At 35.5% G+C, this 24,962-nt stretch overlaps 1 protein-coding gene across 1 annotated transcript in view; it reads right to left on the bottom strand.

Moving 5' to 3' along the window:
- Positions 1 to 24,962, bottom strand: part of LAMA3 (laminin subunit alpha 3) — a 573,745-nt gene that overhangs the window by 538,553 nt on the left and 10,230 nt on the right. Inside the window, exon 2 of the mRNA XM_053714980.1 lies at positions 1,224 to 1,376. Within this exon, the coding sequence (XP_053570955.1) occupies positions 1,224 to 1,376 (153 nt within the window). The remainder of the gene's footprint in view (positions 1 to 1,223; positions 1,377 to 24,962) is intronic.

Genomic DNA, 24,962 nt, shown 5'->3' with positions numbered 1-24,962 from the left:
TACCAGGACATCAATCTAGCTACCAGGTTATTATTTTTATTGACATTTTACCTTTCTTTTTATCGTTATGTGGATCCACTAGTTTTATTTTTATTTTCATTTGTATTTATAATAAATTTATTACCCTACTGCACCTTGCCTTTGGCGCTTTGAACACTACTCAGTTACATGTCCGCCAGACACTTGATAAATTAGCCCCAATGTCTCTATATTTGTCTGTGGACAGACTTCTAGTAATCCTTTTATATTTTTGCAGATGATACAAAGTTGTGTAAGGTGGTAAGGTCAGTGCAGGATGTAATTGCTTTGCAAACAGATTTACAAACATTGGAAGAATGGGCTGGTAAATGGAAAATGAGATTTAATACTGGTAAATGTAATGTTCTACATTTTGGAAGTAAAAATATGCTTATTATAGAAAGGAAAATGATTTGGGAGTATTTATAGATAAAAAGCTAAGAATGAGTGCACAATGCAGGGCACCAAGGCTAATAAAATACTAGCATGTATTAAAAGAGACATTGATGTAAGGGAGAAAAGCATTATTCTGTCACTATATAAATCCCTGGTAAGACTGCCAGTACCCAGTTTATAGTTTTTTATAATTGTTTTATCATTTTATTGTTTTACCGTAGTGTAGGGGTCTTTCCCCTCCCCAAGATCATTATGTATGGGCACCCCCCCTAGCATAGCATCCCCTCCCTCCCTCTATCTTCCAATCTAATTTTCTGTAGGTAGGGTGCCGCCCCTTCCTCCCTCCCACGTACTCCGCCCGCCAATACCATGCCCACCCACCTCCATCCTTCCCTCTGGTTCCATATGCAGACAGGTGCTTGCAGCTCAGGGACAGCAGCTCTCGGTTCTAACTTTACTGCTGAGGCTGCTGTAACATCCTGATGCTAGGACATATATATATACATTATGTGGTACGATGAGCAAAGTACCGCATGACATATATATATATATATATATATATACATCCTTTTGGGTCAAGGGGTTAATTGTGAAGCTTCTTTATTGTAAATCAGGTAGGATCTGTATAGGTTGAACTCGATAGAGTTCTGTCTTATATCCAGCCCATCTACTATGTTACTTTATTAGGAATCATGTGAACAAGTCATACATGTATGTGTATATGATCTGCTTCTAGCATGCATCATCAATATACATTTTTAACAATAGATAACCATAAATATTAATGGACAAAATAGTAATATACTCACCTGATCAAGGTCTATGGTGATATTTACTTCATTGTACTTCAGACCCAAAGATAAGGGAGGGCTCTGCCACCAACGTTCTGTCCCATCAATTGCGTAAGTAACAGGATGAGCTTTATTAGGGTCAGAAGCATCACAAAAATCACAAAACTGTCCCTATAATAAGACAAAATGCAGGAAGATGAGATTTGTGGTTAAAAAAGACAAATATAATCATATTAAAATCAGAGCTATACATTATCTATGATAAAATGTCTATAAAACTTATGTGAAGAGGCAAAATGGTTTAAGCCATAGAGAGCTATAATGCATTGCTACACAATATCATAATTGTTGGAATGGTTAAAGGGATAGTATAGTCAAAATTAAACTTTCATGATTCAGATAGAGCATGCAATTTTAAGCAACTTTCTAATTTACTCCTATTATCAATTTTCTTCGTTCTCTTTGTATCTTTATTTTAAAAAGCTGGAATGTAAAGCTTAGAAGCCGGCCCATTTTTGGTTCAGTACCTGGGTAGCGCTTGCTGATTGGTGTCTAAATGTAGCCATTCAATCAGCAAGTGCTACCCAGGTTCTGAACCAAATAAGGGCTGGCTCCTAAGCTTACTTTCCAGCTTTTTAAAATAAAGATATCAGGAGAATGAAGAAACATTAATAATAGGAGTAAAATAGAAAGTTGCTTAAAATTGCATGCTCTATCTGAATCATGAAAGTTTATTTTTGACTATACTATCCCTTTAATTGTTGAAAATTATTGGATGAGATCCTTTTTAAAAGAAAAGCTTCTATAAAAATGAATTGTTAACTTACTTTCCTGCTACACGGATCTTAACTTTAAGTGCTGTGGAAGTTTTCCATTTACTTATGGCTATGAAGAATTACTGATTACTAATGACATAAAATAAAGTACAAAGGTGAAATATAGTCACAAACAAAGTCTGCATGCAAATGATCTTACCTAGAGGTTTGGCTGTGCCTAGATAAAAAATAATCTCATTTGTAAGGACTATATACCAAGCTGAGCTACTCATTAGCATTGACATTGGTTATGTCAGGTCAAATCTGGTCTAGTAATGTCTGGTAAAGTTGAAACAGCGCTTCTCCAGAATAAGAGTTAATGCAGGATCAGTGCAGCTGTGATCAAACCTCATGAAATGTGCTAAAACTTCTATTTAAAATAACAAGTAAAATGTTCTCTATTTCCTGTACAGTAAGTTCTGGGACCTCTGGGGATCTCTGGCATTGTCTTGGGTTAATTCTGCTGCATAACATGGACCAGACCTACAGGGGTTGGGGAATAATTGGGCTTGGCTGGAGGGCCCCACGCATGTATCTTGCCCATGGCTAAGAAAATGCTAAGGGCACCCTGAAAACAAAATCCTTGAGATGGAAATATTACCTTCGTTTGAGAAAGATTGTAATCTTTCTCAAAGGAAGGAAGCAGTCTTTTAGCAAAAAATAAAAATAAAAAATAAAAAGTTGAACTGACACCACCACCAATACTGAGATAAACTAATAAATGTATTTCCACTCTATCCATGTAAACCTCTTAATTATATAAAGTAATCCAAATGTGATCCACCCATGGCTGGTCAATGAAAATGTCACAAAGGTTTATATGGTCCTCAGACTTATGTGATTATGACAATGTCAAGCATGATCAACATAAATGTTGTAGCTAAGTTAAAAACAGCAATGGAATCATTGTGGGAAACTATGAATTAACAACACACATTTCAGTTTTACAGAAAATCTTTTATTTGGTCTTTTTTAATGTATTTCTTTAAGAATCTAAGACAAACAAGTGAAAACCACAATTTATGTAACCCACAACTGGTACAACAGTTGATTGTGGAATGTCAAATTATACTCTAAGAACTGAAGTGATCCTAGTAGGTTGATGCCAGGAAGCATTGAAAATAGTACTGAGCATACAGCTTAATAACTACTTTGATCATATTATATGAGAGAGACTAAAGTGTATGAGTGTGTGTGGTGTGTGAGTTGTATGAGAGTGTGTGTGTTGTATGAGAGTGTGTGTGGTGTGTGAGTTGTATGAGAATTTGTGAGGTGTGTGTGTGTTGTATGAGAGTGTGTGTGGTGTGTGAGTTGTATGAGAGTGTGTGTGGTGTGTGTGTTGTATGAGAGTGTGTGTGGTGTATGTGTTGTATGAGAGTGTGTGTGGTGTGTGTGTTGTATGAGAGTGTGTGTGGTGTGTGAGTTGTATGAGAGTGTGTGTGGTGTGTGAGTTGTATGAGAGTGTGTGTGGTGTGTGAGTTGTATGAGAGTGTGTGTGGTGTGTGAGTTGTATGAGAGTGTGTATGGTGTATGTGTTGTATGAGAGTGTGTGTGGTGTATGTGTTGTATGAGAGTGTGTGTGGTGTGTGTGTTGTATGAGAGTGTGTGTGAGTTGTATGAGAGTGTGTGTGGTGTATGTGTTGTATGAGAGTGTGTGTGGTGTATGTGTTGTATGAGAGTGTGTGTGGTGTATGTGTTGTATGAGAGTGTGTGTGTTATTACCTTTTACAACACTTTCAAGTTGACGACATATTGCAGCTATCTTGATGTATATTACTTCAGATATTTTCAGACCAAGCATAAACATAGGGTCACAAAGGTCTGTGGTATCATGACATTGGGTCTTGGCAAAAAAAAGTTTGATGAACCCTAATCTAGACAATGCTTTTTCTCTATAAATCCCCCCAAACCTGTTTTTGCAATGTAATTGTGTTCCATGTCCCTTTAAATTAAAAAAAAAATGTTTAATTATATATTTTATAGTTGTCTACAAAAGTAAATAAGCCAAGACAATTTAGATTCCTATATCTGTGTGTTTCTTGCCTTCCAAAGAGCAAAGAAGTCTGCCCTGTCTTGACTCAAACATAATTATGTCATTTTGCTAGTACATCATATACGTTACAACAAGTTTTATTCTGCTCTAAAGCAAATATCAGTTGAAGTCAAAAACAGATTTTCAAAATGGTGATTTCATTAGTACCATATATATAAAAAATAATCTATTTTGTTCTTAAATGTTGGAGAAAAATATCAGCTGCAAAGAAAGAGCTTTGCCTCAAACTTCCGTGGTAAGATGGAACTAGCATCTACAACTGTCAGTTGAAAAGCGTATTAAAAATGCTTTTATTGCAAAATAATAATGATTTTTTTTAAATAAAATATGTGACAAACATCAACTGGAATTGATATGCATTAAAGCTCAAGTTTCTATAATTAAATTAAAAATAAACAAATAACTAATTGGGTCTTAGTCATTGTACTGCTTGGGACTAACTATAAAATTATACCCCATATCTCTACCCATACACACCAACCATCACCTCAACATTAAATCATAAAAAGGTAAAACAATGCATATAGATACAGATCACACAGCACACACAGGATACATTTTATACACATACAGTATACTGTACATCCTGAAGAAAGATGGTACAATGAAGTTGTTTATAGCTAATAAGAAAAACCCTAAAGCAATGACTAGTATATGTGTCTCTAACAAGATCAATCTAGGTCTTGTTTTCATGAGCACTAGAAACAGCAAACAATGAAGCCCCAAGACCTCTCTTCAAGCATTCATCAGAGCCCACGTGGCTGACATACAATCTCATAAATACTGACCTAAAAAAGCAGAACCAAAATCATATTTTAAAAGTCAAAATGACAACCTTGCAAGTATAGCAAATACTAGCAGTTTGTGCAAACCAGAAACTGGAGCAATACAGACTTGATGCCCAATTTTGCCACAAAAGTTTATTTGCTGTTCTGTTTCACTGAGGTACCATCTGTAGTGTAAGACAAACACTGTATGAGTTATAATTTGTCTTTTTCCTTGTTTGGTTCTACACCCAAGGGAAATACCAAGAGATCTAACATCAGTGGGTGCTCATTAGGTTAAGGTATCCTAGCCAAAGAAATTGGTTAAAACACTTATCTGTAAGAAATTGAGACAAACTATTGCTGAATATAATTTGCCTGAAAAAAAATGCTGAAGGAGGATCAACCAAGGAAAGAAAACCCTTGGGATAAACTACCAACCGAAATGCTTTAGCCCTAGTAAAAGAGAACTTTGATCCGTGATAGCTACTCCACTAGCTGATTTATTTAATCAGTCACTTCTAACAGGAGTTGTTTCAAAAGACTGGAAAATAGCCAATGTAGTACCTCTTCATAAAAAGGGTAGAAGGGAAGATTCTGCTAACTATAATCAGTTTGACCTCAATTGTAGGGAACTTTTAAACTCTTTTAAAGGAAAGACTTTTGTCTTTCCTTCAGACAAGGACAGCATGGTTTCACTGCTGGAAGATCATGTCAGACTAATCTAAATGATTTCTTTGACCATGTAACTTGGAGTTGATATTAAGATTGTTAAGTGGGTAGAATGCTGGCCTAACGATAGACGGCACAGGTTTTCAATTAATGGAGTAAATTCAAATGAGGCGTCAGTTGGGTGTTCCCCAAAGGTCAGTTCTTGCACCTGTTTTGTTTAACATGTTCATAAGTGATAGTGGAAGTGGGCTTCAGGGGAAGGTTTGCTTGTTTGCTGATGATACAAACATTTGTAACAGAGTTGATGTTCCAGGAGGGGTTGATCAAATGAACAGTGATATTAAAAAACTAGAGGACTGGTCAAATAAATGGGATCTGAATTTTAATATTACCAAGAGCAAAATTATGCATATAGGATCTAAAAACCCAAAGGCCAATTATAGTCTCAATGGTACATTACTGACTGTAACTAAAGAAGAAAGGACTTGGGAATAATTATTTCAGATTATTTAAAATGTGGTACACAATGCAGTAGTGCAGCCAGTAAGGCCAGTTGAATACTTGGTTGCATTGGGAGAGGTATTAGTAGCAGAAATAGCAAGGTTCTTATGCCACTTTACAGATCATTAGTTAGGCCAAATCTGGAATACTGTGTACAGTTATGGAGACATTGGGGCGTATCTATCATGCCGTCAACTTTGTTGAATTCGACGGCACCAATACGCTCACCTAACATCGCCTAACATCGAAGCCGTGAACCTGAATACGATCTCCATATATGAGCAGCTCTCATCCTACTGGCTGTTCCAATCGGCCAATAGGATTGAGCTCTCATCCTACTGGCTGATTGGAACAGCCAATAGGATGAGAGCTACTCAAATCCTATTGGCTGATTGGAACAGCCAATAGGATTTCAGCAGCTCTAATCCTATTGGCTGATTGGAACCTTTCAGCCAATAGGAATGCAAGGGGCGCCATCTTGGATGACATCACTTGCATTCAAGTTCCAGTTTACGACGGCGACCTGTCAGGGTATAAGAATATCATAAAATAATATACACATGTATACTTATAAATAATAATATGTCTGTGTACACCAAATAATTCATTTTGTTTATGGGACCCAAAAATGTATGTAAACCAGCCCCCTCTCTCACTCATCAAATAAATTACTTTCAGAACAAAGAAATGTTTTCAAAGTAATCTTAGAGGAGACATTTGGTCTATTTAAACAGTCATTTCAAAGAAAATGACAAAAGTTTAAACTTTGTAGATAGGATAGGACCATTGAGCCATTTCAAAGAAGTACAAATTGTCTCAAAAGATAATATTAGCTATATTCTCAGTATATGACATCAGATAGAAGACACTTTTTCCTGATTAACATAGCTTTTGAAGCTCACAACCCTGCTGTGTATGGAAACAATAAAAATTTGACCAGTAAAAACACGTTTACAACATAGCCTAGTTGTCTGGCGTAGGTGACATATTTTGTGGAAAAGAAACCATTCACAGTTCAATGCAAATTAGTGCCTGCTGTGTCAAGTATACCAACACTGAACCATGAAATTAAAGATAAAAACATGTTTTTTATTCTCTCTGTTTTCCAGAAATCTAATGAAAATTTAAATAACTATATAACAATGTATAATCTGCTGGATTTTTGTATTATTTTAAACACTGCATAGAAATGAATGTGTGTATGTATATATATATATATATATATATATATATATATATATATATATATATGAAGCATAGAATGTTTTAGGATTTAAAATGAGCATTCTAACAATTATCTCTTTCATTCCAGGCATCTAAGAAGTACATATCTAATTGATATTTTAAATGATATCCTGTGTATTTTATCCTCTCAAAGAGAGATATACAGATATGAAATATTAATCTGTATGGAATAATAACCTCTGTATCTCTATATTTTTCAGACATATAATAACAAGATATCCTATAAATATGGACCATAAACAAGATTCATGCATTCAGGATTTATTAGAAATATGGAATATAAAACATGCTATATTTGTATGAATATATATATCAGGATTTTAAATGCTATTAATTTTTGGATAGTTAGCCATATAAATGACTTTAATGTAATATGATATTAAAAAGAATTTGATGTTTCATATTAAAATAATCAAGAAATTGACATGATGCTACCCTGTCTGGAATTTAGGTTGTAAGTGATTGATGCAAGAAGTTATGGTCTGATAAATGATCACTTTATAAAAATATATTAAATTGTTAAAAATTTTAGAAATGGTTAAATGAATCTGTTTGTTTGTCTGCTGCCCCCCGATGGCCAAAATCCGGTATTACAGCAAAAAAAAAACTTGACTGTTAAAAGATACTTCCCAGATGAACCAATCCATGTTCAGTTTCAAAGGGCCAATCCGAGACAAGCATCCATTGGGCGTTTCCAATCTCACCAATGATGGTACTAATCAAAAAAGGGGAGGGGTGAGATCAGATGATTTAACCCCAAGCATAGAGAGAGAAAGGAGGCTGCTGGCTAACTCTTGCTAACTTTGGCTGGTAATCTGTTTTTGCTGAAGCCCTGGACGAATAACTGCTGCAGTTAGTATAAGCAAACAGCTACTTTTATTCTCCATATGCGACAATACTCCAATTTTTGGTATTCTGAGGTGAGATTGAACCTGTTGAGAAATATTGGATATCGATTTGTTTTATCTGGGTAAAGTATACAAAGGTTATTGGTAAGATCATAGTCAAATTGTAAGTAATAGATTAAAGAGAGCAGTTTGTATTTTAGCTTATATTCATAGCCTGTGTATTTTAAACTGATCCTAAATTTTAAGTTGTTTATCTTTGCAAAATATAGATATATATATATATATATATAAAAGTCCAACAATAACCTGCACAACGGAGCGCACAAATAATCCTCTGTTTCCTGGAAATAAAGACGGCTCTATTTAGAAAGGGGAGGGCGGGATATTTAAATCCCTTACTTACAGGCTATGGCAGCTGTTGGTTCAGCGTGTCTGTTTTCACACGCCAGAAAGCAAAATCCATGATCCACAGAAAGAACCAAAATAAGCGCTTCAAAGCCAAAGTTGATGAATAAAAGAATTTGAGTATTTATTAGGACATCTAAAAACAAAGAATGTCCACAAAGGACAAAAGGTAATCCAGGTTAGTGTAGCAGGCACACAGAGCAGACATGTTTCGTGCTCAGGTAGCACTTGATCACTGCTTACCTGTGCACCTGCAAAAGCCTGCCTTTTAATTGCACAAATTTAAAGTGATACATTACACATTTCATTTAAACAACCTGAATGAATGAATATCAAGAGTAAATCTGCATAGTTAATCTATGTGTTATATATGGGAATATAGCAAACTTTGCAAAGAATAGATATTATGTTAAAATGCATAGAAAACTAATGGAAAATGATTTTATATTAAAGAACAGATTTTATATGTCTTAGTTTAATACTAGTCAATGGTACAGAATTAAGTGCAAATGGTAACTGACATAAAGAGTAAATCTGTATAGTTAATCTATGTGTTATATATAGGAATATAGCAAACTTTGCAAAGAATTGATATTATGTTGAAATGCAAAGAAAACTAATGGAAAATGATTTTATATTAAAGAACAGATTTATATGTCTTAGTTTGATACTAGTCATTAGAGTAGAGAATTAAGTACAGTTGTGAACTGACTCTTGTAGGACTATCAAATTTTGCACTATCCTATAACTATAGTCTATTATACAAATAAATCTAAGTCTCTTCTTTTGTTAATCCCTAAAGGATAACTAGTTTGTAAGGTTAGGATCCAAAAAACTTCTCTTTTGTCTAGCATCATTTCCCTATTTCCCCCTCTACTCCAAATAGGAACAAAATCTATGCCCTGCACCATTAGGGCATTAACATCCGCATTATGCTTTTCCTTGAAATGTCTCGATACTGGAGTATCTGAACTCTCATCTTCTATGCTACGTAAGTGTTCTAAAAACCTTTCCTTGAGCGGCCTGGTGGTCTTACCTGTGTACTGCATGAAACAGATTTTACAGGTTAACAGATATATCACATGAGTAGTTGAACAGTTTATTGAATAGTTAATTTTGTGTTGTTTATGAGTTACTGACGATGTTATTACTTCTCCTTCTTTTACAAAATTACAGGTCCTGCATATTGGTCTCCTACATTTATAGAAGCCCCTCTTTCTTTGAAGCCAATTCTTATTTGAAATAGGTTTTAGCTCAGAAGGAGATAAAAAGTTAGATAAAGTTTTGCCTCTTTTTGATATAAAATTACACCCTTCCTGCATGATTTCTTTAAGTATGGGATCAGAATATAGTATAGGTATAGAACCTTGCACGATTTTGCAAATTTTATTGTATTCCAAACTATAGTTTGTAATGAATTTGAGTTTATTGTGATATTTGTCTGTATTTACATGTTGTTTCTTCCTATTCAAAAGATTTCTCCTCGGTATTTTATCCACAGTATTTTTAGCTTTTATTAATATCTCATTTTTATAGCCTCTATCTTTAAATCTCTCTAGGGCAATCTTTGCATGTTTTTGGTATTCATCCTCTGTTGTACAGTTTCTTTTGAGTCTAATTAGTTCTCCTTTGGGTATTGCATCAATAACATGTTTGGGGTGACATGAGTCATATTTTAAAGTGGTATTACCTGCTGTTGGTTTCCTGAATAATGTAGTGTTTATATTATTGGATTTGTCATCAATAAAGATTGTCAAATCAAGGAAATTGACATTAGTTGCACTATAATGGCTTGTGAATTCAATGCCACATTCATTAGAATTTAGGTATTGACAAAATTCCTCTATTTCAGAATCATTTCCTTCATATATAAACAGCAGGTCATCAATGTATCGAAAAAATGATACGATACGTGATTTGTGACGGTTTCTATCTCCAAAGACATGGGACAGCTCCCACCAACCCATAAAGAGGTTGGCATAGGAGGGGGCAAATTTAGCCCCCATAGCTGTCCCACGTCTCTGGAGATAGAAACTGTTACCAAATTTAAAAAAATTATGTGTTAGCAAATACTCTATAGCATTAATCAGAAAGACCTTAGAAGGTGCTTCATAGTTACTGTAATTGTCTAGAAAGAATTCTATTGCTTTTAAGCCCTTCTCATGTACTATTGAGGTGTATAAGGATGAGACATCTGATGTGATAAGTCTATAAGAGGGGCAAGAGGAAAGGGCAGAAGGAGAACGCGCATCCATTCAAGTACCAAACAAAACCAAGAAGGGAAATCTGCGCAAGACATACACAACCAGATCACAGAAAACACAGAAGAAATATGCATGAACTCAGATGTTATTAATTTATCTTCTAAAAATCTGACTAGCTTAGAGATTTCGGTTCTATCAAAAGGACTCAACTTTGTTCCTACAAATCATTTCAACATGTTTGACACCATTTTAGATATTAACAGATTTGTGCGCAAAATTACATTGCGTAGGCATTTTTATTCTGCTCAGGATAAAGATAGGGTGCTAACTACTGATATGAGTGAAGATACAATTAGCACTGATTACACTGAAATAGATAAGATGCATTTCTCAGATTGGTGCAGTGTATATGACCTTCAAACACTTGAACAAGAAAATCACATAACTAAAATAGGGCTGCCAGATACAAAAGGGATTTCACTTAAACATATTAAGAACAAAAGTTCCTTTTATCCAACACAGATGAGACCCAAAGTCCTAGACATCTTTCAAAAGACCATAGAAAATAAACTCAGAGTTCTAGATGAAAACAATAGAGATACAACTAAATCTAAATATAGACCAAAATCAAACCTTACATATGCAGAGAAGGAAGCATTAAAGTCTTTAACTAAAGATGAGGAATTAATCATTAGACAGTCAGACAAGGGCGGCAATGTGGTCGTGCTAAATAGAAAAGACTATTTAGCTGAAGCTACTAGACAGTTAACTGACACAAATGTATATGTAAAATTAAAGGAGAATCCTACTAAAAAATTTTGACCAATTTAGTGTGCTATGCCAGAAACAACAATATAATAAATCAGTCAATACAAGAAGCACTTGTCCCTGAATTTCCAGTAATACCCATCTTTCATTATTTCCCAAAGATCCACAAAGATCCTGTATTACCTCCTGGAAGGCCCATTATAGCTGGCATCAACTCACTCAACGAATCACTCTCAGAATTAGTGGATTCTTTTTTGCAACCACTAGTATGTAATCTTCCATCCTACATTCAAGACACAACAGCACTATTAAGAAAACTAGAAAATATACAATGGAAACCAACTTATAGACTTATCACATCAGATGTCTCATCCTTATACACCTCAATAGTACATGAGAAGGGCTTAAAAGCAATAGAATTCTTTCTAGACAATTACAGTAACTATGAAGCACCTTCTAAGGTCTTTCTGATTAATGCTATAGAGTATTTGCTAACACATAATTTTTTTAAATTTGGTAACAGTTTCTATCTCCAGAGACGTGGGACAGCTATGGGGGCTAAATTTGCCCCCTCCTATGCCAACCTCTTTATGGGTTGGTGGGAGCTGTCCCATGTCTTTGGAGATAGAAACCGTCACAAATCACGTATCGTATCATTTTTTCGATACATTGATGACCTGCTGTTTATATATGAAGGAAATGATTCTGAAATAGAGGAATTTTGTCAATACCTAAATTCTAATGAATGTGGCATTGAATTCACAAGCCATTATAGTGCAACTAATGTCAATTTCCTTGATTTGACAATCTTTATTGATGACAAATCCAATAATATAAACACTACATTATTCAGGAAACCAACAGCAGGTAATACCACTTTAAAATATGACTCATGTCACCCCAAACATGTTATTGATGCAATACCCAAAGGAGAACTAATTAGACTCAAAAGAAACTGTACAACAGAGGATGAATACCAAAAACATGCAAAGATTGCCCTAGAGAGATTTAAAGATAGAGGCTATAAAAATGAGATATTAATAAAAGCTAAAAATACTGTGGATAAAATACCGAGGAGAAATCTTTTGAATAGGAAGAAACAACATGTAAATACAGACAAATATCACAATAAACTCAAATTCATTACAAACTATAGTTTGGAATACAATAAAATTTGCAAAATCGTGCAAGGTTCTATACCTATACTATATTCTGATCCCATACTTAAAGAAATCATGCAGGAAGGGTGTAATTTTATATCAAAAAGAGGCAAAACTTTATCTAACTTTTTATCTCCTTCTGAGCTAAAACCTATTTCAAATAAGAATTGGCTTCAAAGAAAGAGGGGCTTCCATAAATGTAGGAGACCAATATGCAGGACCTGTAATTTTGTAAAAGAAGGAGAAGTAATAACATCGTCAGTAACTCATAAACAACACAAAATTAACTATTCAATAAACTGTTCAACTACTCATGTGATATATCTGTTAACCTGTAAAATCTGTTTCATGCAGTACACAGGTAAGACCACCAGGCCGCTCAAGGAAAGGTTTTTAGAACACTTACGTAGCATAGAAGATGAGAGTTCAGATACTCCAGTATCGAGACATTTCAAGGAAAAGCATAATGCGGATGTTAATGCCCTAATGGTGCAGGGCATAGATTTTGTTCCTATTTGGAGTAGAGGGGGAAATAGGGAAATGATGCTAGACAAAAGAGAAGTTTTTTGGATCCTAACCTTACAAACTAGTTATCCTTTAGGGATTAACAAAAGAAGAGACTTAGATTTATTTGTATAATAGACTATAGTTATAGGATAGTGCAAAATTTGATAGTCCTACAAGAGTCAGTTCACAACTGTACTTAATTCTCTACTCTAATGACTAGTATCAAACTAAGACATATAAATCTGTTCTTTAATATAAAATCATTTTCCATTAGTTTTCTTTGCATTTCAACATAATATCAATTCTTTGCAAAGTTTGCTATATTCCTATATATAACACATAGATTAACTATACAGATTTACTCTTTATGTCAGTTACCATTTGCACTTAATTCTGTACCATTGACTAGTATTAAACTAAGACATATAAAATCTGTTCTTTAATATAAAATCATTTTCCATTAGTTTTCTATGCATTTTAACATAATATCAATTCTTTGCAAAGTTTGCTATATTCCCATATATAACACATAGATTAACTATGCAGATTTACTCTTGATATTCATTCATTCAGGTTGTTTAAATGAAATGTGTAATGTATCACTTTAAATTTGTGCAATTAAAAGGCAGGCTTTTGCAGGTGCACAGGTAAGCAGTGATCAAGTGCTACCTGAGCACGAAACATGTCTGCTCTGTGTGCCTGCTACACTAACCTGGATTACCTTTTGTCCTTTGTGGACATTCTTTGTTTTTAGATGTCCTAATAAATACTCAAGTTCTTTTATTCATCAACTTTGGCTTTGAAGCGCTTATTTTGGTTCTTTCTGTGGATCATATATATATATATATATATATATATATCTTAGAATTGGTTTCAATTATAAGTAAATAAGTATTTATTTCAGCTAGATTAGGACATTTAAAGTGACTGTTTACATTAAGAATATATGTACTTTTAGTGTCCTAATTAGAATTGTATTAGAACAAATTGTATCTATATAGCTGATTGCACTGTTGAATGTTAGTAGCTAAAATCTTGGAATCTCATTGTGTTAATTGAATGAAAGGCTATTGTGAATAAGGCTAGTTTTAAAGGTAAACTTTTATGAACTTTGCATAGCATATTTTAATAGTATTAGTGTATAGTATTGATTCATATTCTGGTTCCTACAAAAATATTTCAATGTGTTTATAGATATTGACTAATAAAAAGAATTCAAGAATTTATATTAATTTTATTGTCTTAGTATATGCATATTTGATTGTGGGTTTATTTTAAAGAATAATTATGAAATATATTGTGTTATAACCCTGCCATATACTGACAGACCGTATTGAAGAGGAGCTCTGCGCCGGATGTCTACAGGATGGACCCGCTCAATGCTGGATGGATGAACATAAAAGATGCCGTCTGGATGAAGACTTTGCCGGCTGGATGAAGTTGGAAGAGGGCGCCTGGATGAAGACTTCTTGCCGGCTGGATGGATCCTTCAAGCGGGACTTCAATAACTGTAAGTGGATCATCGGGGGTTAGTGTTAGTTTTATTTAAGGGTTTTTTGGGTGGGTTTTATTTTAAGAGTAAGGTCTAGGCAGGTAAAAGAGCTTAATGCCCTTTTAAGGGCAATACCCATACAAATGCCCTTTTCAGGGCAATGGGGAGCTTAGGTTATTTTAGATAGGGTTTTTATTTGGGGGGGTTGGTTGGTTGGTTGGGTGGTGGGTTTTACTGTTGGGGGGTGTTTGTTTATTTGCAGGTAAAAGAGCTGATTTCTTTTGGGCAATGCTCCACAATAGGCCCCTTTAAGGGCCATTCTTAGTTTATTGTAGGCTAGTTTTTTTTTAATTTGACAGGGGCTTTTTTTATTTTGATAGGGCTATTAGATTAGGAGTAATTTGTTTTTATTTTTGATAATGTGGTTTGTTTTTTTCGTAATTTAGTGTTTTTTATTTTTTGTAACAGTGTTTATTTTTTTAGTAATTTAGTAATTTTTAATAAGGTTAAATAGTATATTTAAATAATTTTAGTAGTGTTAGGTTTTTTTAATATGTAATTTAGTTAATTTAATTGGTAGTTTAATTTAAGTGTAGTATAATAGTTAGGGTAGATTAATTAATAGTTCAAAAATAGTTTATTTTAATTCTACAGCTAAGTTTAAATTTATTATAAGATAGGGATGTTGTAATTTTAATTTAAAGGTAGCGGGTTGTTAGGTTAAGGGGTTAATAGATTAATTTAGTTTATGGCGATGTGCGGGGCTGGCGGTTTAGGGGTTAATATGTTTATTTAGTGGCGGCGAGGTCCGGGAGCGACGGGATAGGGGTTAATAACTTTATTTAGTGGCGGCGGGGTCTTTGAGAGGCGGTATAGGGGTTAATACTTTTATTTAGGTTGCAGCGGGGTCGGGGAGCGGCGGAATAGGGGTTAATAACTTTATTTAGTGGCGGCGGGGTCTGAGAGAGGCGGTATAGGGGTTAATACTTTTATTTAGGTTGTGGCAGGATCGGGGAGCGGCGGGATAAGGGTTAATAACTTTATTTAGTGGCGGCGGGGTCCGGGAGCGGCGGGATAGAGGTTAATACTTTTATTTACGTTGTGGCGATGTCGGGGAGTGGCGGAATAGGGGTTAATGTTGGGTGGCAGATTAGGGGTTTTTAGACTCGGGGCTTATGTTAGGGTGTTAGGTGTAAATGTTACATGTTTTCTACCATATAAATCAATGGGGTATCTGGCAGCATCGAACATAAGCTTTCGCTGCTTTCAGACTCCCATTGATTCCTATGGCATCCGCGGCCTCCAGGATGGCGGATTGAAAACCAGGTATGCTGGGCAGGAACAACCACGAGCGTACCTGTTAACTATTTGATAACTTTGAAAAAAGTGTCAAATAGAACTGAATGTGTATTCGGAACATCTGTAATGACATAAGCATCGATCTGCGTCGGATTGAGACCGACGGATTGTATGTTACGTCACAGATTTCAACTTTTGCCGGTCTGTAGGCTTTAATAACTAGGTCGGATCAAGCTCACAACAATTACGCTGCAGAATTCTGGCGTATTTGCTGTGGACGGCTTGATAGATATCCCCCCATATCTTCAGAAAGATATAAATAAACTAGAAGCGGTCTAAAAGAGGGCTACTAAAATGGTACATGGTCTAAAATATAAAACGTACAAAGAAAGACTCTATGATCTAAATATGTATAGTTTAGAGGATAGAAGGAAAAGAGGTGACATGATAGAATCCTTCAAATATATGAAGGGACTTAATAAAGTAGAAGCTGAAAGCATTTGCCACAACAAATATATGCCAAAACAAGGGGTCACAATCTAAAGTTAGAGGGTAGCAGACTCAGGAGAAATTTGAGGAAGCATTTTTTACAGAAAGGGTGGTGGATTCATGGAATAAGCTTCCATCTGAGGTGGTAAACACAAAGACTGTAAAGGAATTAAAAAAATGCCTGAGACATGCATAAGTCTTTTTGGTTCTTATCTACCATCAAATTCTATGTTTCTATTAACTAGTGTTTTCCCCATTTTAAAGACTTTGGTTGAAATTCTCTACAACAGGAACAATATATCTGGACCTACAATAACAATTCAATTTGCAAGGGTCCATGGTTAATTGAAAGCATGCTTTTCCCTTATTGTTAGTCAATGACCATGAACTATGATAATGCCAAGTTTAGTTGTATGTCCACTACCAGATTAAACAGTTTGTGGAGATATGACAAAATGTTTAACCCATGTCATCAAACAGTGTGATCAACTCCTATATTTGATATTTCTAAAGTACTGTACTATTGAGAATCAAACAAGGTTCATAAGATTACAACACAGAAACAATGTTTCATTCAGTACAACATAAAACACGTATAATGAGTAATTGTTTCCTCTTCTCAGAATTTCCTAATATTTCATTTCCTATCCTATCTGGAAAGTAGTCTATATAAATCCCAGACCTTCCTTTTGATAACAATGTTTCTCTAGTGATAATATGTCAGAAACTCATTTTATCCACGTTGGATATGTATTTGTATTTTTTCCAATATCTTTATACAGGTATATGTTATTTGTTTGCACAAGTTTATTAATATAAAACATATTTACAGAGCATTTTATCCGAAGATTATGGAATCAATCTATGAATTAATTAGTTCTAGAGTGATATATTGTCTAGTGAACAGTTTAATGTTTGTTTCTAACTTATGAGTTTGATGATTTGTTGATGTTTGATAGTGTTTGTTTCAAATGTTCTGCCTTCAATATAAATGCAAGTTCTATGTTCAATTTATTTACTTATTTAAGTAGCTTTATTGGTCTATCTTGAAGATGCAGCATATAAGTGTTCAAAAAAGGTTAAACATCCTGTCATCAAGTTATTATATAGGTATGTATCTATAAAATATCTCACGTGAGCATTTTCCCTCAGTGTTCTCCAGTAGCATTTTAGCTATACACTGAGCATACTGTTAAAGGGACAGTCCACTTTTTATTGTTTAAAATTATAGATAATCCCTTTATTACTGATTCCCCAGTTTTGCACAGCCATCACGGTTATATTAATATACTTTTTACCTCTGTGATTACCTTGTATCTAAGTCTCTGCAGACAGCCCCCTTATCTCAGGGCTATTCACTTATTATCTATTTACTTGTATTTTAGCCAATTAGTGTTGTGTAATGCACAACTTCATGGGAGTTAACAATGCTATCTATATGACACACATGAATTAGCAGTGTATTGTTGTGAAAAGCTAATAAAAATGCATCTGATAGAAGGCTGTCTTAAGTGGCTTAAAAACAGGCAGAAATTTAGAGGTTCAAATATTATCAAGTCTCAAATATAACAATGTTGGTTGTGCAAAGCTGGGGAATTGGTAGAAAAGGCGTTATCTATCTTTTGAAACAATAAATTTTTTAGTGAAGACTGTCCCTTTAAGTATTTTCCATATTTTATTTAAATAAAAGTAGTAGGTTTATGTTACGTGGAAAAGCATACTTTAATAGCGGTTGTGTAAGTGGGGGATATATAGTAAATATGTAGGTAGCACAGTTGAGAAGTTGACTGTATCATTGGGTAACATTTAATTTATTCAGGTTTGTGTTTATGATACAACCAACCTAAAATCTAAAAAAATAAGTGTGGCATGTAAACAAGATTTAGTAAACACATGATTTGTCCATTACAATTATTACTAACTTTATTGAGCACTGTTCTATAAACAAAACTGACACTCGTTCCACAGAAATGACCAATTATGAAATGCCATTCTCACTAACAAAATGAACAACTATAGATTGAGACTGGCTCATCAATGACTGTCCATTCCTTCTCTTTATAGCTAATTGTGCAACCAAATACCCTGAACTTTTACTAACTTTTAGTAATCTTACACCCTGGGTAACGCTTGCTGATTGGTGGCTACTTTTAGCCACCGATCAGCAAGCGCTAACCAGGTCTGATGAACCAAAAATTGGCGGGCTCCTAAGCTTACATTTCTGCTGTGAATGAAGAAAAATTGATAATAGGAGTAAATTAGAAAGTTGGCATGCTCTATCTGAATCATGAAACAAAAATTGGGTTTCATATCCCTTTTAATAAGAACTATTTGGCTTTAATGATCAGGTTGAATATTTTGACCAATTTGTCTGTGATTTCCATGTTTCTAACATTGGCCACTGTAACCACCTGCAATTCTGCAAATACTTTTATTCGGCAACAATGCTACTCTATTTTTGAACAAATACAGTGAAATATAGCACAATAAACTATTTTTGTATTTTTATGATTAACTGTCGTACATGCATTACCTCTAGCCCTATCATACTGTGAACAAATAGGATTAGGGAAAAGCACTCCTATAGGAAGAGCTGATAATCATAAAATAGCAAAAATGAGTAAAACTGTTGAAAAACACTATTTAAAGGGACAGTCAAGTCCAAAAAAAACTTTAATTTTTCAAATAGGGCATGTAATTTTAAACAAGTTTCCAATTTACGTTTATCAATAATTTTGCTTTCTTCTCTTGGTATTCTAGTTGAAAGCAAACCTAACAAACCAAAAATCCAGCACCTGAAAGTAACAAGGTGTGCACGCTTCAGGAATACTGCACTGTACTCCACACAATATAAAGTCACAAAGAAGACGCAGCACCAACCAGTAGTTTCCAACAGATTTATTTGTGCAATATGCACAATGAACAGCCAGACCAACAAACAGCAACGTTTCGGACTTAGTCCTTAATCATGCATAGTTACACCTGGAGATCATGCAGCTTAAATATACCTGTAAACCACACCCATTGCTTTAAACACCTTTGACATACTGAATGTTAGCACCCTCTAGTGGTCATATAAAAAAATTTTTCTTGTTAATGCACTTTTCCTTGCACTGAGTAACCATGGAACAGAATGTGGAAAATACAGAGCCAAAGACCTTTGGGTATACTGATTTGGAGGCTGCACGGATTACTACATTGATCCGTGGCTCCAGAGACTTTTTAAAATCTTCACCCACCCAATCTATCAGTAAGAAGCTGGAATATTTGCAAAAGAAGCATGTTGCCTTTGAATTACATGCTGTGACTCTGGCTGAGTATCATCGAGTGAAATGTATTCCCAGGGGGCTTCGCATGAGCACTCGCCCTACTCTCATGAAAGATAACCTTGAGTACTGTCAAAAGTTTGAAAGAGTGCTGAATAAGTGTTCATTTGATTTGATTGTCCTCACAGTGGAATACCTCCAGATGGAGATTGAGAGCCAAAAACATCAAATCGAAGGTATGAAGAATGAATTGGCTAACAGTTTATCTATTGAAGATTTGGATAAACTTACCTCCTCTTTGGAACTTCAGCTGACCGAGTTGAAAGGGGTGATTCAAGAAAGAAAAAAGACCTGTTGGAAACTACTGGTTGGTGCTGCTTCTTCTTTGTGACTTTATATTGTGTGGAGTACAGTGCAGTATTCCTGAAGCGTGCACACCTTGTTACTTTCAGGTGCTGGATATTTGGTTTGTTGTGTTACTTGTTAATGCACTTTTCCTTGCACTGAGTAACCATGGAACAGAATGTGGAAAATACAGAGCCAAAGACCTTTGGGTATACTGATTTGGAGGCTGCACGGATTACTACATTGATCCGTGGCTCCAGAGACTTTTTAAAATCTTCACCCACCCAATCTATCAGTAAGAAGCTCGAATATTTGCAAAAGAAGCATGTTGCCTTTGAATTACATGCTGTGACTCTGGCTGAGTATCATCGAGTGAAACGTATTCCCAGGGGGCTTCGCATGAGCACTCGCCCTACTCTCATGAAAGATAACCTTGAGTACTGTCAAAAGTTTGAAAGGGTGCTGAATAAGTGTTCATTTGATTTGATTGTCCTCACAGTGGAATACCTCCAGATGGAGATTGAGAGCCAAAAACATCAAATCGAAGGTATGAAGAATGAATTGGCTAACAGTTTATCTATTGAAGATTTGGATAAACTTACCTCCTCTTTGGAACTTCAGCTGACCGAGTTGAAAGGGGTGATTCAAGAAAGAAAAAAGACAAAATTTGCCAGGGATGAAGAGGACTATGTGTCCGGAACTATGTATCGTTGTTCCGGGGAGTCCGGTAGACGTACCGGGGGCACTTCCGGTGGCACTTCCGGTAACAGGCGCAGGCGTGCGCGCAGGATGAGTGGCCGCTCCAGCACCCAGGGCTCTTCATCGGGTTCAGCTTCGGGGGACTCCGACATGGAGGTACACGCTGCCGCAGAGGGGGCAGACGCCACCGTGGTAAGAAAAACAGCGGAGTCCAAGAAGAAAATGACATCGGCAGAGGAGAAGCGGGTGATGACCCGCAGGGGCAACAAACCTTGATGAACCTTAGCCAGGTATACCTTACTAATGATGAACTGTCACTACTCGATAAAGGACTGTCGTTTTGTCCACAACAGGACTTTGATACTTTTGCAATACGTAAAGATCTGTACCGCTTCTTTAGATTAGCGAAATTAAAAAGTTTTTTTGCAGACATTTCTGAATGTAGTATCAGAGGTCAGACCTCTACTGTGTGCATGCAAAATCAGAAGTTAAATTTGAAAAGTTTGGGGCTAACTAAAAAAAGCACTTTCACACCAGCACAAGTTAATGCAGGGGTACAAACATTTATGAAATTGGTAGAAAGAGATGTGTTGACACTTTATAAACATGGTCAGATGCATAAAGAGAATAAGGATAAAAGGGGTAGTTTGTCTGTAAATGAGAAAGAAGCATTAGATAAACTTAGGAACAATAAATCATTGGTCATTAAAGGGGCTGATAAGGGTGGAGCAGCAGTGCTCCTTGATAAGCAATACTATGTTAATGAAATTTATTCCCAATTGTCTGATAAGGATGTATACCAAAGGTTGGATTATAACCCCTTTTTTAAAATCAAAAAGGAAATTACATTCTGTGTACAGAGAGCTGTTAAATTAGGCATTATTGACAAAGATACTGAACAGTTCCTTCTAAATACAGAGGATATTACCCCTGTCCTTTACACTCTCCCCAAGGTACATAAGAGTGCCACGGCCCCTCCGGGCCGTCCTATAGTGGCAGGCATGGGGTCGTTACTATCAAATGCATCTATTTTTTTAGATAAATCTTTAAGACCATATGTTAACTCTAGTTCCGTCATCAAAGATACAGGGGACTTTTTGAAAAAACTACAGAGTGTACCAATTGAGAATACTAAAGGAATCCTCTTTAGTTTGGATGTCACTTCATTATATACATCCATTACACATGAAGCTGGTATTGGCGCTGTAAACAAGATTATGTGTCAGGATGAGAGATACAATACCCAACATAGGGAATTTATCTTGCAACTATTGAGTATTATCCTGAGGTGTAATTATTTTCTTTTTGAAGATTATTATTATTTGCAGCTCCAAGGCACAGCCATGGGTTCCAATGTCGCCCCTACATACGCCAATATATACATGAATATGTATGAGGAGTATTTTGTCTATAATAATCCATTATTTTTAAAATATGCTGCCACTTGGTGGCGCTATATAGACGACATTTTTGGCGTATGGCTGGGCGACATTGGAACCCTTGAGGAATTTGTTAATGAACTTAACTCTGCTACTTGTCACATTAAATTTAAGCTGGTTTGTAGTGAGGAGAGTGTTGTGTTCCTTGACACCAGGGTACTTAAAAGTAACCAGGGTCTTGTAGTTGATCTACATAAGAAAGCAACAGATTGCAACACCCTTCTTCATTACAATAGCATGCATCCCCCGTCCTTGATTAGGTCACTTCCAAGAAGTCAACTCCTTAGGGTGAAAAGGATTGTCTCTGAAACAGGTCCTGTAGAACAGAGATTGGAAGAGATGGGTGACCGTTTTAAGGTTAGGGGTTATCCATTATTAGCCCTAATTCAAAAGGAGATTGAAAATGTAAAGGCAATCCCAATACAAGATTTACTGCCACAGGAAGAGGTCAAAAAGAAAGAAAGGCCTAACAGGTTAATTTTTGTAAGTCAGTATTCCAAGTTGAGTAATAAGATAAATAGGATAATTTCTAAACATTGGCACATTTTAAAAACATATAACCCTAATGTACCTGAATTCAAAGAACCACCTATGCCTGCATTTAAGAGGGGGAGAAATTTGAAAGATTTGTTGGTTCATGCTGACATTGGTCCATCTAGGACAATGGTGCAGAAGTACATTGGAGGTAAAAATCTGGGCTGCTTTCCTTGCCTTGGCTGTTCAAACTGCAATAACATGATTAAGGGCTCTTTTTTCAGCCATTCTGGAACCGGGAAAAGATTTGAGATTAGGGGACACTTTACATGTAACACAGATTTTGCTGTATACTATATTAAATGTCCTTGTGGATTGGGGTATGTGGGCGAGACCACCCTTACAGTACGTGAAAGGATGACCCAACACAAGAGTAGCATCAGAACAGAAAAGTTAGATGCCCCAGTGGCCAACCATTTCTTGTCCGTAGGTCACAGTTTGACTCAATTGAGGTTCCAGATATTAGAACAAGTAGGACACGTTAGGCGGGGGGGCAATAGAGCCAAGAGACTAAAAATTAGGGAGGCCTATTGGATCAATAGATTAGATACCATGCATCCAAAAGGTATGAATAGAGAACTGGATTGGTCTCTATGTCTCTAGAGTATATGATTTATTGATTGTCTTACAAAGTTTTTAATATGTTCAATATGTTTAAAATGTATTTTTGTTTTCAGATTTGTTAGGAGCAATATGTGTTTAACCTGACTTTTTATATTCTGTTAGATAATTTTTTTTATTTATTTGACCACTAGAGGGTGCTAACATTCAGTATGTCAAAGGTGTTTAAAGGAATGGGTGGGGTTTACAGGTATATTTAAGCTGCATGATCTCCAGGTGTAACTATGCATGATTAAGGACTAAGTCCGAAACGTTGCTGTTTGTTGGTCTGGCTGTTCACTGTGCATATTGCACGAATAAATCTGTTGGAAACTACTGGTTGGTGCTGCTTCTTCTTTGTGACTTTGAAAGCAAACCTAGGAAGGTGCATATGATAATTTCTAAGCCCTTGAAGACTGCCTCTATTTTATTTACTTTTCACAGCAGGGGAGAGCAAGCTCATGTAGGCCATATAGATAGCATTGTGATCATGCCCGTGGCTAGTGGCAGACACTGCACTATTTGGCTAAAATGCAAGTCAATAGATAATAACTAAAAGTCATGTGATTAGGGGCGGTCAGAAGATGCTTAGATACAAGTTAGTCACAGAAGTAAAAAGTGTATTAATATAACAGTGATGGTTTTGCAAAACTGGGGAATGGGTAATAAAGGGATTATCTATCTTTTTAAACAAAAAAAATTCTGGTGTTGACTGTCCCTTTAATACAAAAAGTGTTAGTATACAATAGTGTATATAAAAAGCAATAAGGAGAAAACAGTCTAAAGTAATAGGCTAAAGAAATACAATGTAAAAAGATGCCGGCATTAGGCTATTGAGCATAAAAGCATATATAAAAAGCATACACTATTAACCGCTAAAACAAAAGAGTTATAAACATGATAGTAATATGTCAAGCTGTAAGTGTAGTTAAGAACATATGAATAATATGAATAAAGGCAATATTGGCCAAGCCCTATCACACTGTAATACCCCGCATGTTATTGTTTCCCAGTACCCTGGTTAAAGGGACAGTTAATACCAGAATTGTTGTTGTTTAAAAAGATAGATAATCCCTTAATTAACAATTCCCCAGTTTTCCATAACAAACACAGTTAAAATTATACACGTTTTACCTCTGTAATTACCTTGTATCTAAGCTTCAGCAGACTGCCCACTTATTTCAGTTTTTTCGACAGACTTGCAGTCTAGCTGTCTCCATGGTAAATTCACGTGCATGACCTCAATGTGATCTATATGAAATACATGAACTAATGCCCTCTAGTGGTGAAAAACTATCAAAATTAATTTAGATTAGAGGCGGCTTTCAAGGTCTAAGAAATTAGCATATGAACCTCCTAGGTTTAGCTTTCAACTAAGAATACCAAGAGAACAAAGCAAAATTGGTGATAAAAGTAAATTGTAAAGTTGTTTAAAATTACATGCCCTATCTGAATCATGAAAGTTTTTTTTGGGACTTGACTGTCCCTTTAAGAATGACTACACTTGTAAGGCAACAAATAGTATATGAGTACATGCTGATTACATATTTTTCTTCTAGGCCCATCCGTACTTCTCATGTATAAAATGTTGGCATAGCTAATCACGAGTACAGTTATTTTCATTACCAAATCTGGAAGACGGATTTTCCATG

The sequence above is a fragment of the Bombina bombina genome, chromosome 5, assembly GCF_027579735.1.
Source record: "Bombina bombina isolate aBomBom1 chromosome 5, aBomBom1.pri, whole genome shotgun sequence".
In the NCBI taxonomy this organism is placed as follows: Eukaryota; Metazoa; Chordata; class Amphibia; order Anura; family Bombinatoridae; genus Bombina; species Bombina bombina.
This window is presented reverse-complemented; position numbering and strand designations above follow the sequence as displayed.